At 33.2% G+C, this 12,521-nt stretch overlaps 1 protein-coding gene across 1 annotated transcript in view; it reads left to right on the forward strand.

The window, feature by feature from the left end:
• LOC127715980 (low-density lipoprotein receptor-related protein 4-like) overlaps window positions 1–12,152 on the forward strand; it is a 71,802-nt gene extending 59,650 nt beyond the window's left edge. Inside the window, exons 22-33 of the mRNA XM_052222082.1 lie at window positions 1,590–1,829; window positions 2,815–2,983; window positions 3,772–3,899; window positions 4,304–4,460; window positions 4,816–4,925; window positions 5,826–6,009; window positions 6,625–6,803; window positions 8,052–8,288; window positions 9,322–9,487; window positions 9,945–10,072; window positions 10,577–10,733; window positions 12,056–12,152. Of these exons, the coding sequence (XP_052078042.1) occupies window positions 1,590–1,829; window positions 2,815–2,983; window positions 3,772–3,899; window positions 4,304–4,460; window positions 4,816–4,925; window positions 5,826–6,009; window positions 6,625–6,803; window positions 8,052–8,288; window positions 9,322–9,487; window positions 9,945–10,072; window positions 10,577–10,733; window positions 12,056–12,152 (1,952 nt within the window). The remainder of the gene's footprint in view (window positions 1–1,589; window positions 1,830–2,814; window positions 2,984–3,771; window positions 3,900–4,303; window positions 4,461–4,815; window positions 4,926–5,825; window positions 6,010–6,624; window positions 6,804–8,051; window positions 8,289–9,321; window positions 9,488–9,944; window positions 10,073–10,576; window positions 10,734–12,055) is intronic.
• Window positions 12,153–12,521: the final 369 nt, after the last annotated feature.

Below are 12,521 nucleotides of genomic sequence, written 5' to 3' on the forward strand. Positions count from 1 at the left end.
CTATTGAGAAAACTAACGGCCTAATGTTACAATGTTTTCTTTCATACATATTCGTTTTTTGCCTTATAGAATTTTTCACCAAATGAGATTTTAAATATTTCGATTTGTTGCACGATCTGAATTATTATATCCTCCGAGAGGTAAACATTACAGGTCTAATGTTGAATTGTGAACTTTTCATTTCTATGTAACAACATTCCAGCAGCGCCTGCATACGGAGTATATATATCCCAGTTGATACGATATTCCAGGGCTTGTATTTCCTATCATGATTTCCTTGATGGAGGGTTGCTGCTCACAAGGAAGCTATAAAACCAAGAGTTCAAAGTGGTGAAATCGATATCATCCCTTCGTAAATTTTACGGACGCCTTCATGAGTTGGTTGACCGTTATGGAATATCCGTTTCACAGATGATAGCGGTTATGTTCCAAATGTTGTAATTACAATCCCGTCCCCTTTTCTCCGAATGTGACCTACCGAATTAGACTTATTATTGGGTTTGTAATAACATGAGCAACACGACGGGTGCAACATTTCGAGCAGGATCTGCTTACTCTTCCGGAGCACCTGAGATCACCCCCATTTTTTGATGGGGTTCGTGTTGCTCATTCTTTAGTTTTCTATGTTGTGTTTTGTGTACTATTGTTTGTGTGTTTGTCTTTTTCTCTTTTAGCCACGGCGTTGTCAGTTTATTTTCGACTTATGAGTTTGAATGTCCCTTTGGTATATTTCGCCTCACTTTGATATGGATATCAGCAAATATTATTTCTTATATATAAATATTATATCAATTTGACGTATGTGTGACTAACAACCTACAGGGGCGTATCCACCCATTTTTAAAAGGGGGGTTCCTATCCAGGATAAAGAGGGGGGTCCAACCATATGTCCCCATTCAAAAGCATTGATCGTAAAAAAAAAGAGGGGTACCAACCCCCGAACAACCCCCCCCCCCCCCCCCCCCCCTTGTATCTTGTGGATAGGTGTGCTGGTTTATTTTATTTCATTCTTTTTCTATTGCTATTTACTTATTATTATTATTTCTGTTAATTACTTCTTTAATCTTTTGTTATCAAACATTTACCATTCATATTCCTATATATTATAGCATAACTACCTTTAATTAACGAACACTGACAATTGTTAAAGCCGTTAGTAGTCGTTTCTCTTATATATAAAAATGAAGATGTGGTATGATTGCAAATGAGACTCTCCACAAGAGACCAAATGACACAGAAATTAACAACTATAGATCACCGTACGGCCTTCAACAATGAACAAAACCCATACCGCACAGTCGTAGTCCGAATATCTTTCTTTTGTTTTATTGTTTCGTTAGTCTTCATGCCTCAAACCTTAATTAAATGTTTCTTGTGAATTGAGTTGAATTGAATTGAGTTGAGTTGAATTGAATTGAATTGAATTGAATTGAATTGAATTGAATTGAATTGAATTGAATTGAATTGAATTGAATTGAATTGAATTGAATTGAATTGAATTGAATTGAATTGAATTGAATTGAATTGAATTGAATTGAATTGAATTGAATTGAATTGAATTGAATGACACTTTTATAACTTTATTTTAGCAAGTCAAGAAGACAATATGATCTTCTTGTTGGATATAAATGGTGATGGACTTATTTACAGAATGGATTTATACACACAAAGCTATGTCCGAATACCAATTAACCGCTTGTACACACCAACTGCAATTGATTATAACCCTATAGAGGGAAGAATATACTTTGTAGATGGGCGACTGAAACAACTCGCCAGTATGCATTTCACTGGAGACGATATAAGAGAACTTAAACAACTTGATACAAGTAAGTTCGTGTTCTCAGTATTTTCTTATTCCCGTCATTTGTTGGCCGAGGCATCTAATGTTACTCATGCTCGTCCTTCCGTTAATCCTAACTGCAGCAGTTGCTTGTCCATTTTTCGCTAGCTTGAATAAATAGAGCTTTTTATGTTTATAAGTACATACTAGTAATGATGATTTACAGTTCGGGTACACGTTTCGTATCGAATGGCCTACTTTTAATAGTATCAAGACCATTGAAATTAGGCAGCAGTGGGAATTAGCGTCCCGCAAACATATCTACATTTATTGTTTAGTTCATTAGTATTTTGACATGAAAATGTGTATCCTTACAGTCACCATAGATCTCATTGAAGACTTTATGTTTGGCATTCCAGGTGAAAAATTGTATTTGATAAGCTTCTTTACAGTCGAAGCTATATTAATACAGTCATTCAGAACTCAATGCAAATATACTAGTTTTAGAACTAACCTATACATCTATACAAACAAAACATGAATGAGATGAAATGTGGGGTAAACGTCAATGACCTAACAACAAAAACAGTCACAAAGACATCTAGAGAATAAGCTCTAATCGTCACGAGTCTCGAAAGTTGTGAAAAATAATTAACAGAAACAATTCTTTTAATATCAGATTTGTCCAAAGTTGTGTGTTTCAACTTTCAGATTTTAGCAACCTTTCACAATATGTAAATATGCTTGTAACAATATGTTTAGTGTAAACCCAAAATGGGAGGATCATACAAGTACAAAACAGAACAAAACAGTCTCCAAATATAACTAAAACATTTAAGATCATTGCTTGCTTTACATATTAGCGGTTTGTCTTTAAACACGAACCTAGGATGAACTATAAATAAAGAATAATACAGTATTTTGTTATGTATTCGTTAAAACAAAAATATATATAACCTTTTTGGAGAGAAACATAATATTATGTTCATCGTGTGTTCATATCTTAACATTGTTGTTAATGTTTTTGGCAGATGCTGATTTAGATAAGATTGAAGTTGATCCAATAAATAGGAGATTGTTCTATGCGGACACTGGAAATAATCAAATCGGATCATTGAGTCTGGATGGGTCGGATTTTCGTATTATTGTCAACAGCGGTTTAGATGAACCTCGAGATGTCGTTTCGGATCCAAGAAATAGGTCTGTGTGTTTCTTCTAAATAATCAATTTATACAAGTCTGTGGTAGATTGAGTTAAAGAGAGGACGAAAGGTCAAAACGAAAATAAGGGGATTGCTAAAAAATTGAAAAATGTTCTAATAATAAAAATGTCGGCTATTAGTGGTCATGGCCCCCGCCCTCTTCTCGGTCCATCCTTGCAGTTGAAGGTATACGGACACATCGATAAACGGATTAAAATGATTTTATTTTAATACTTTTAGCATCATTAGTTACTTTCAAAGCTATAATTGAAGTACTGGTAGATACTTTATTCATTATGAAATATATGCTTACGTTGGTACAGAAATAGGTTTTTTCTGAAGGATGTTCGCACATCTTGTTTTGGAGTTTTTGTCAGATATTCGGAATCCTCTAGTTTTATCCATGTAATGCCAATACAAATTTTGGCCGCAAACCCCTACTATTCTTTTTATAATCTTATCACATATAGTTTAAAAAGCCATATTAGAATCTTATAAAGTCCTTGTTATTTTTCAGAGTTTTTGAAAAAAAAACAGGTGCCAATGTTAAATGTATGACAAATCTAGAGAGAACCACTTCCCGCCAAATTTTCAGTGGCTTATATTTCGAAAACAAGCACACGGGCCTTTTAATTTTTTCAGCTTTTTTAGTTCCTTTATTTGTATACTTTCAATTTATAGCAATCTTTTACAGAGCTTGTTATTTTGAAGCAGAGTAGCGAACATCACTAAATACAATTATAACTAACTAATATAGACTCAGACTTATTTTTTTTTTGATTGACAGAATTGTATACTGGTCTGACTGGGGATCATCGCCAAAGATAGAGAAAGCAAACTATGACGGAACCGGAAGAACTGTAGTCGTCAACTCTAATCTGAAATGGCCAAATGGAATGGCTATTGACTTCGATGGTATATATAGATTCGTGACAGTTTAAAACAAGTTGTATTCAGAATACAAATTTGCGACATATTACATGATTGCATGGGATTGCATATTAGGAAATCTGCATTTAAAAACATTATCAAATTATCAAGAGTGCAGTATATGAAAAGCAGAGTAAAGTTCCGAATGAAAAATTTTGAAATTTCGTATATGTTTTGCATCCAGTGTGTGTGTGTGTGTTTGTGTGTGTATGTGTGATGGTGCGTGCGTGTGTGTGTGAGAGAGAGAGAGAGTAGTTTCGTTTCCCTTTTACAAGGACTTTGTATATACCTTTTTGAATTATGCGTTAAGCTGATTTGAATAGTAAAGTAATGTTATCACTAAAATATACTCTAAGAAATAACCCATTTTTTTTTTAATTTATTATCAGAAAACAAACTATACTTCGTTGATGCTGGTACAGACAAAATTGAAAGCACTGATTTAAACGGAGGAAGTAGACATACAATATACACAGAAACTGGTTCCCATTTCTTTGCTATATCAATCTTCCAACAATATCTTTATTATACAGACTGGACGGAACAGTAAGTAGATAATTTCATTAAGAGACTCTATGTCTTAGAGGAGGTCACAGAAAACCAAAAGAAAAGGTCTTTTGAAAAGTTAACAGAATATTTGGATTGCATCGCAATATTGAATTATTTAAGCCATATTTGTTGAGCTCTAAAATACTATTGCACATATATTTTTTGGGATGAAGGATTGAAACGTTTTGTTTCGAATGCATGCAATAAAATGTTTAATTCTGGTATAAATTTTAGTCCTGGGATCTATGTTGAGTTTATATTCTCTTAAACATCTATATTTTTAATCATTTCACGATTAACTATAATATTGAGTTTCAAAGCGATCATACGATTCAATGGCATTTTTTTGTAGCTCTGTAATGAGAATAAATAAGGATGGGACAGGAAGAACGCATGTTGGAGCTGCTACATTCAGAGAACTGGCAGACATCAGAGTTCATAAATATGGATATGGTTTGCCAGGTAATAATAAATATACTATTTTGATATTTATATTTTTTTTCAATATCTGTATCCTATATTTCAGTTACATCTTTTCCAGATTTGCAAGGTAAACATTTGAAAATTATGTGAATACGGTATTTATATTTGTTTTCTTAAATAAATTTCATTTTAACTTTTCAATTACACTTTTTCTGATTTTATGTTTACATTAGATGCCATTTTGTCAACTTTTATTATCTATTTCACCCCAAAATTATTTGTATATGGCTAAAAACGATATAACACTTTTTGTATATAACATTCTGCATGCAGTAAGAATGAACCGCAAAGTATAATGTATGTTTGAAGATAGTTTTAAAAAAGGCTGCTAGACAAATTGAAGAGTTGAAAACTTTTAAAGGCTAACCACACATATAACATTCACTATCAAGACAATTGTGAGTTAATGAGAGATTTAGTTTACCCGGATTTGTATTAGGTAGGTGCGCTGAGTCATTTCATAGTAATAGAAAGACATATCACCCTTACCAGACACATTTTTGGCTTTAAGCCGACCAGTCGTTGCTCTTACTCCTTAATGTCATTTGTTTTTTGAAGTTGTAGCAAATACCAATTTTTAAAGTCTTTATTCTGACTTTGTCAAGTTAAAACTAACGACCTCCCGCACACGCGGCGGGCATGCTACTACATGTACATAAACGAGGAATTCAAGGCGGTTTGACGTGAAAGAAATGAAAGACTGACGTATCGTTAAACTAAACGTTAGTATATACTTAAGATCATTTATCACTTTTAAAAGAAAAATGTGTGAGATAATTTAGAAAGTGAATACAAATTTAAAGTGTTTACAACACACATGTCAAGTAATATAAACGACACATGGTTATTTCTAAATACATTTATCACATTTTTGTACAGGTGTTGTCACCCCATCCCCAATTGTCATTGATGAAAGTCACATGTTTGTACGGTTAGTTGGTACAGGAGGACACAATGAGGGAACTGTACAGGTATTTGTCAATGGAGTTTGGGGATCAATTTGTGATGATCACTGGGGAGATGTTGATGCTGGAGTTATATGTCACATGCTTGGATTTGGAAGGTAAGACTTAGTATTTATTTTTAGAAAGGTAAGAGAAAGAGAGAGAGAAATATGTGTTTTTTTTTCTAATTTTATCTATGCAACTCTTTTTAAATGTATAAAACATTTCGTGTCATTGCGTAATTGATAAAAAAAAATCATTTATTAATATCGATCATTGTATAAAATACACCACTTTCCAAATTTGATATGCGTTATGTATCATCTGTCAGTCAATAGTCAATTTCCAATTCATTTTTGTTTTGAAACTGGAAACAACTAGGTAAAAGGCGAGTAGAACAAGCAGGACGTGTTTTTTTTTATCTCAAAATTTTTTACAATGAAAGTTTATCAGTTTTACGTACATCAGAACTTGCTAATCCATAAAGCTTGTAAAGGCTGAGATACTGTTTGTCGTACTTAGGAGTTATTTCCCTTTCAAAAATCTCTAAAAGTCGAACCAGGTTGGTAATTTGAAAATGAACTGAATTTCGAATTATAGAATCGTAAAAGTGGTTTGGACTAACAAAGGTTACAACCATACCTGATTATTTAACTAACACCAGTATTTTTAAACGCAGTGTAAAAACTCATCAAATCTACCAGTCTTATAAGCTAGATTTTTTTTATCTCTAGAGAACATGCAGTAGCCGTTTCAGATGCACGATACGGTACTTCACAAGTAACGCCAATATTTCTGGATGAGGTGGCTTGCTCAGGAGCGGAAACACATATTGCGCAATGTCAGTTGCCTCAAGGGTGGGCTATTCATGATTGTGGACATGGCGAGGATGCTGGTGTTAAGTGCCAATATAGTGAGTAAAACAATCATAAATCAATTGTCTAAATTTTAGTAAAATGATTTTTTTAGGAGAGTTCCGCGGAATTACATGAAGGTTTGTCAATGTTATTAATGACTGAAAAACATTAACCTTAGACTGTATAATAATGTTAGCAGTAAAAAAAAACTAAGTTCATCTTATAGTAAAATACGGAAAATGAAAATAAATATATTAAAATTTTTCTCTTTTTTTATCATTAAAAAGCTTCTCTCCAACTTATGTAATATTCTATGAATGTTTGACAATGTTATTGATGACTGAAAAACTTAAACCTTTGATATACTGTATCTATATGTCAGCTTTTAAAAAAATAGGTCCATTTAATAGTAAAATACTGAAAAAAGAAAATAAATATTTTCCAAAATTTTGTTCTGGACTTTTGGTCATCAAAAGCTTCTGTCCAAATTTCATAAAATTCCATAAAGTTTGATAAAGTTATTGATGTTTAAAAAACTTTTAACTACATACTGAACCTAAAATTTGATGCGGCCGACGACGATGACGACGGAATCTAGGATCGCTTTGTTCCGCTTCCCCGACATAAATGTCGCTGGCTGCATGGACAACAATCATATAAACGACTACTGTGGATTCAGAATTATTCATGTGTACATTTTATGAATTTTATGTGTATTGGTGAATTACGGATTTGCGTATTAAACAATTCTAAATATCAGTAATATGTATATACAAAACTTTCCAAACCCTTGAAATAAAAAAATCCACGAAAATATTTTGTTCCCAAAATCACCTAAAATTATTTCTCAAAATACAATGAAAAAAATCATATAATATCCAGACCAGAAAAAAAAATTAACGATATAACGAAGATTAAAACTAATGGAACAGTTAAGAGGGTCTGGATGGGGTTTACAAAATAGAAAATAATGGGATAAAGTGCAGAATAAGAGGCCAAAAGAATAAAGAACTAATGAAACAGTTATGAGGGTCTGAATTGGGTTTTCAGAATAGAGAATAATGGACAAAAAGTGCGGAATAAAGGTCAAATAATTATAAAAAATTATATATAAAGAAAAATAGGCAGAAAAAAAAGAATAGAGAATAATGGGGTATTAAAATATAACGATTAGATAATAATGGGCCAAAAATAGTAAATAATAAAGAAAAATCAAATAAAGATCAAGAATAAAGAAATGAAAAACCTCCAGTTATGTTGCTTGCATAGTGCGATTTCATATTCCAGATAATTAACTTTTGTAGATCCGTCACAAATTCGAACATCCATTATTACCACTGACTCAAGACGGGCGGAAATATACAGAATAGACATGGAAACCGGAAGTTATTCGGCCATTCCAAACCAAAATGTCTTCAATCCCGTCGCTATTGGTTTCGATAGTAGTCAAAAGACAATATATTATTCAGATGTACGTTTGCACCAAATAAGGAGCACCAATATTGATGGTTCGGGAATGAGCATCGTAAAACAACTAGCAGGTGGTATGTTCTTTTATTCAAACATTCTACAACATATTCACAATCGGCAATCCTCGGGTGACTCCGTTATCTCCTTCTATCCATGAGGTACGGAATCGGCCGAGTTGTGACGAATGAACATATTCAGTTAAAATGGGATCGACAGGATATACCAAGAGAACAGTCAAAAACCAAAAAAAAAGGCAAAGCACCATGGTCCAAACAGAAGTACAAAGGAGAGAAACAACAGTTTACACAATACTATACAGAAAACAAACAAATATAAGCAACACAAACTTCTCCAAAATCATGGGTTAATTAAGATGTCCTGGAAGGTCAACAGTTATGTTACTACTTTACTAGTTATACCCGTTATGTTTCTGTTGGTAAAATTCATTGGTAAAAAATATATCTGTATTAGTAACTCATTTCCAAATGACGTATCCTACATGAATTATAATAGCTCAAGTTAAAAGTTCTGGTCAAGCTAGTTTACCTTGAAAGTCACGCGCGTACTTGCATCATTGTTCACCTGTTCATTATGGTGTGAGCTAGATGCGGACTTGACGTAGATCAAACATATTTGACTTTGGTCGTTCCTGATTAAGGTTAATCTAGAAAAGCGCTTAATTCGGACGCATGCAGTTTTTAAAGTGTAAATTGGGAATATCCAATATTATCTTTACACTAAAGAATTTATTCATAATTGGTTTTATGAATCACTTCGTAAGAGAATTATAATATTGGGTTTTCTCATTGTTGAAGGCCGTACGGTTGCCTATAATTGCTTACATCCACTTTATTTGAACTTTGGTGGATAGTTATCTCGTTGGCAATCATACCACATCTCCTTATTTTCATAGGACTTCCAGAAAAGTAAAATCAGTTTGATGTTTAATTACACCGCACGTACTTCTAAAAGTCATAACTACAGTCGTTAATATGTTATTTTTATGAGTTTCGCGTGTTTCTTTCATCATAATATACAAATGTATGTATTATCAATATTTGATACAACATGAGAGTACTCCAAATTATGTAAAAAAACTTTCAGGTGTCGCGGATGGTCTTTCTATCGACGAAACACATCGACTTCTCTTTTACACGGATTATGCAAGAGAACTTGTTGCCGTAATGAATTTGGACGGAAGTAGTGAACGCAATGTAACAACAACAGGAATTTCAAACCCACGTGGTATAACATTGGATACAGCAAATAGGTGAGCCTGGCCATTTTTTTTTTATGAATCATGAATGTCGTCCTCTTAGAAATCTATTTATTGTTATATCAACTTTGAGGAAGAACAACCAGACTCGACACAACATAAGTTTTATTGTCAATGTCATAAATTTCGGACCAATACGATAAGTCTGTGTCACAATTCACTAGCTGAAGCGACATGTTTTCGCAGTCATAAAACTTATCATACAAGAATAGTCGTCTTATCTGTAACTTAACCGATTTTTGCCCTATTTATTTTTGTGACATTTTAACGGAATGTGAGTTCGCACAGCGGGTGGTGCATGTATACCAGGAGACGATAACTCTGTCATTCGATTCCCCTAAGTTTTGTATGATACCTTGATTTGTATTCTTAATGGATTTATAAGATTTGAACATCGGTAAATTTAATAGGTGATATTATTTATCGTTATTTTCTCATAATGTTATTTCAGAATTATATATTGGACTGACTGGGGAAGCAGTCCAAAAATAGAAAGGTCCGGATATGATGGAACAGGCAGACAGACTATTGTAACTACTGATTTGAGCCTACCAAATGCGATTGTACTGGATACTAATAGTACGTAACTACAATACCCATTCATGTACATGTAATAGTTCTGTAAGAGTTATTTCCCTTGTTGTCCATATAGCTTTTGTCGTAATTTATGAAAATTGGAAATAAATGATGAAGGATATGGCGCATGTTGCACTTACTGATTAAATTTTTTAAGAAGCTATTATTTTGCTCCCTAAGAATTCAGACTGAAACGCTGTTTAGATATTTTTTTAGAACAATCCCAAACGAAAACATTTTAATATTTTCACCATCACGCGTGAAATAGATATTACTTTAAATAATCTCTGAAGTTTTTTCCCGAAGTATTGTTTATAATTATGGCTAAGATCAACTTCTATGCATATTAATGATAATAATAATATCTTTATTGTCATGTGCACATATTTAGTTTGTGACAAGATCATTAATAATTTCCAATTGACAAGTGAAGTAATATAAATATGTTTTCTGATTCCATTTAGACCTCTTTTTTTTTCCCATTTATATGTGAATTTATTTTTTCAGCGGGAAAACTTATTTTTGCTGATGCAGGAACCAACAAAATTGAATCTGTAAATACAGATGGGTCTGGTAGACAGGTCATATTTGAAGACGCTGGTGCTCATTTCTTCGGACTTGACGTAGATCAAACATACATTTATTTCTCGGATTGGAACAAAGAGTTAGTTGAACCTTAATTGCCCTTTATCGTTTGATACTATGTAGTAATTTTGTGCTTTACTTTCAAATATTTGACTTTGAGCGTTCCTGATGAAGGTTAACTTAAATGCAGAAAAGCTCCATTTGGCTTTGAGCGTTCCTGATGAAGGATAACTTAAATGCAGAAAAGCTCCATTTGACTTTGAGCGTTCCTGATGAAGGTTAACTTAAATGCAGAAAAGCGCTATTTGGCTTTGAGCGTTCCAGATAAAGGTTAATGCAGAAAAGCGATTCGGACGCATACAATTTATAATGTGTTAATTGGGAATATCCAATATTATGCAAACACTAAAGAATTTACAATGTTTGGTTTATGATTCACTTCGTAAGAGAATTACAATATTGGGTTTCATGTCTGATCCATCAGCGATTATGAGTATAAATGTCTCTTTGCTCATACCGTACATCAATCGGTATCTTCTATTCAATTTTTATTATTAAGTTTTAGTATTGAATTATAAATGACATTATTTTACATTTTCTTCATTCAAAAACACCTCCCTTATTTGTAAAATTGTTCAAGCAATGGCAGCCATACTCCATATAGCCCTTTGAGATAACGGCTCATAAACCAAACGCCAAACCATCAAACTGTTTATGTATTTATAAGCGTAATTATACCCCCGCTTTAAAAAAGTGGGGGTATACTGTTTTACCTCTGTCCGTCCGTCCATCCATCCATCCGTCGAACCGTCCATCCGTCAGTCCATCCGTCAGTCCGTCCGTCCGTCCCATTAATATTTTTCGTCGCATCTTTTTCAGGAACTACATTACAAAGATTTCTGAAATTTGGTTTCAGGGTTTATATGAGTCAGCTATACCGTGTGATGCGTTTTCAGATTCATCACTCAAAAACTTCCTGTTTACCTTATACTTTTATCGGACGGTAGCTGTAGCTCACAGATTCACTTGTTTTAACTGTATTGATGTTGGTCAGAGAAATATTTGACTATGATTACCCCATTGAGGGCATATCTAATATTGAGTTTCATTCATAAGTGATGAGTATAAATGTGACTTTGCGCATACCGTACATCAATCGGTATCTTATATTCAAAGTTTTTAAGGGGTTTTAGTATTGAATCATAAATGACATTGTTTCTAAGTTTTAAAACACCACCCTTATTTATCAAAGTATTTAAGTCCTGGCAGTCTTTCGAGCTAATGAGCCTTAAACCAAACATCAAATAATTTATGTATGTATAGGCCTTATGATAACAGTATATATTAAATGTTGGTCAGAAACATATGTGGCTATAACTAGTATCTCCGATATTCTTTCAGAGGTATATTGAGGATTAACAAAGATGGAACACATGAAGTCAACATTGGTCCTCCTTCATTTGGTAGAATGAATGGCATCAAAATTATAAATGGTTGAACAAGTGAGTATGCAAAATACTAAAAAAGTATAACAAAAATACCGAACTCCAAGGCACATTCAAAAAGGGGAGGTCCATAAAAACTGACGAAATCAAACGCTATCAATCAACGGAATAAGTGAAAACCAACAGCCATATTTCTGACTTGGTATAGGCATTTTTCGAAGAAAATAGTGGGTTAAACCTATAAGAGTAAAAAATATAGACTAGCCATCATGAACAACACCCCAAAACAGAAGATTATTACGTGCTACGGAGGAGTAAAGAGTTTCTTCGCCTTCCGTTGTGTTAATAGTGACAACAAATCATTAGCAGTCATGGTTTAAAATATAAAACAAGAATTGATCCCTTTGTGTGATTTGTCTTTT

The sequence above is a fragment of the Mytilus californianus genome, unplaced genomic scaffold, assembly GCF_021869535.1.
Source record: "Mytilus californianus isolate M0D057914Y unplaced genomic scaffold, xbMytCali1.0.p SCAF_9, whole genome shotgun sequence".
Classification (NCBI taxonomy): domain Eukaryota; kingdom Metazoa; phylum Mollusca; class Bivalvia; order Mytilida; family Mytilidae; genus Mytilus; species Mytilus californianus.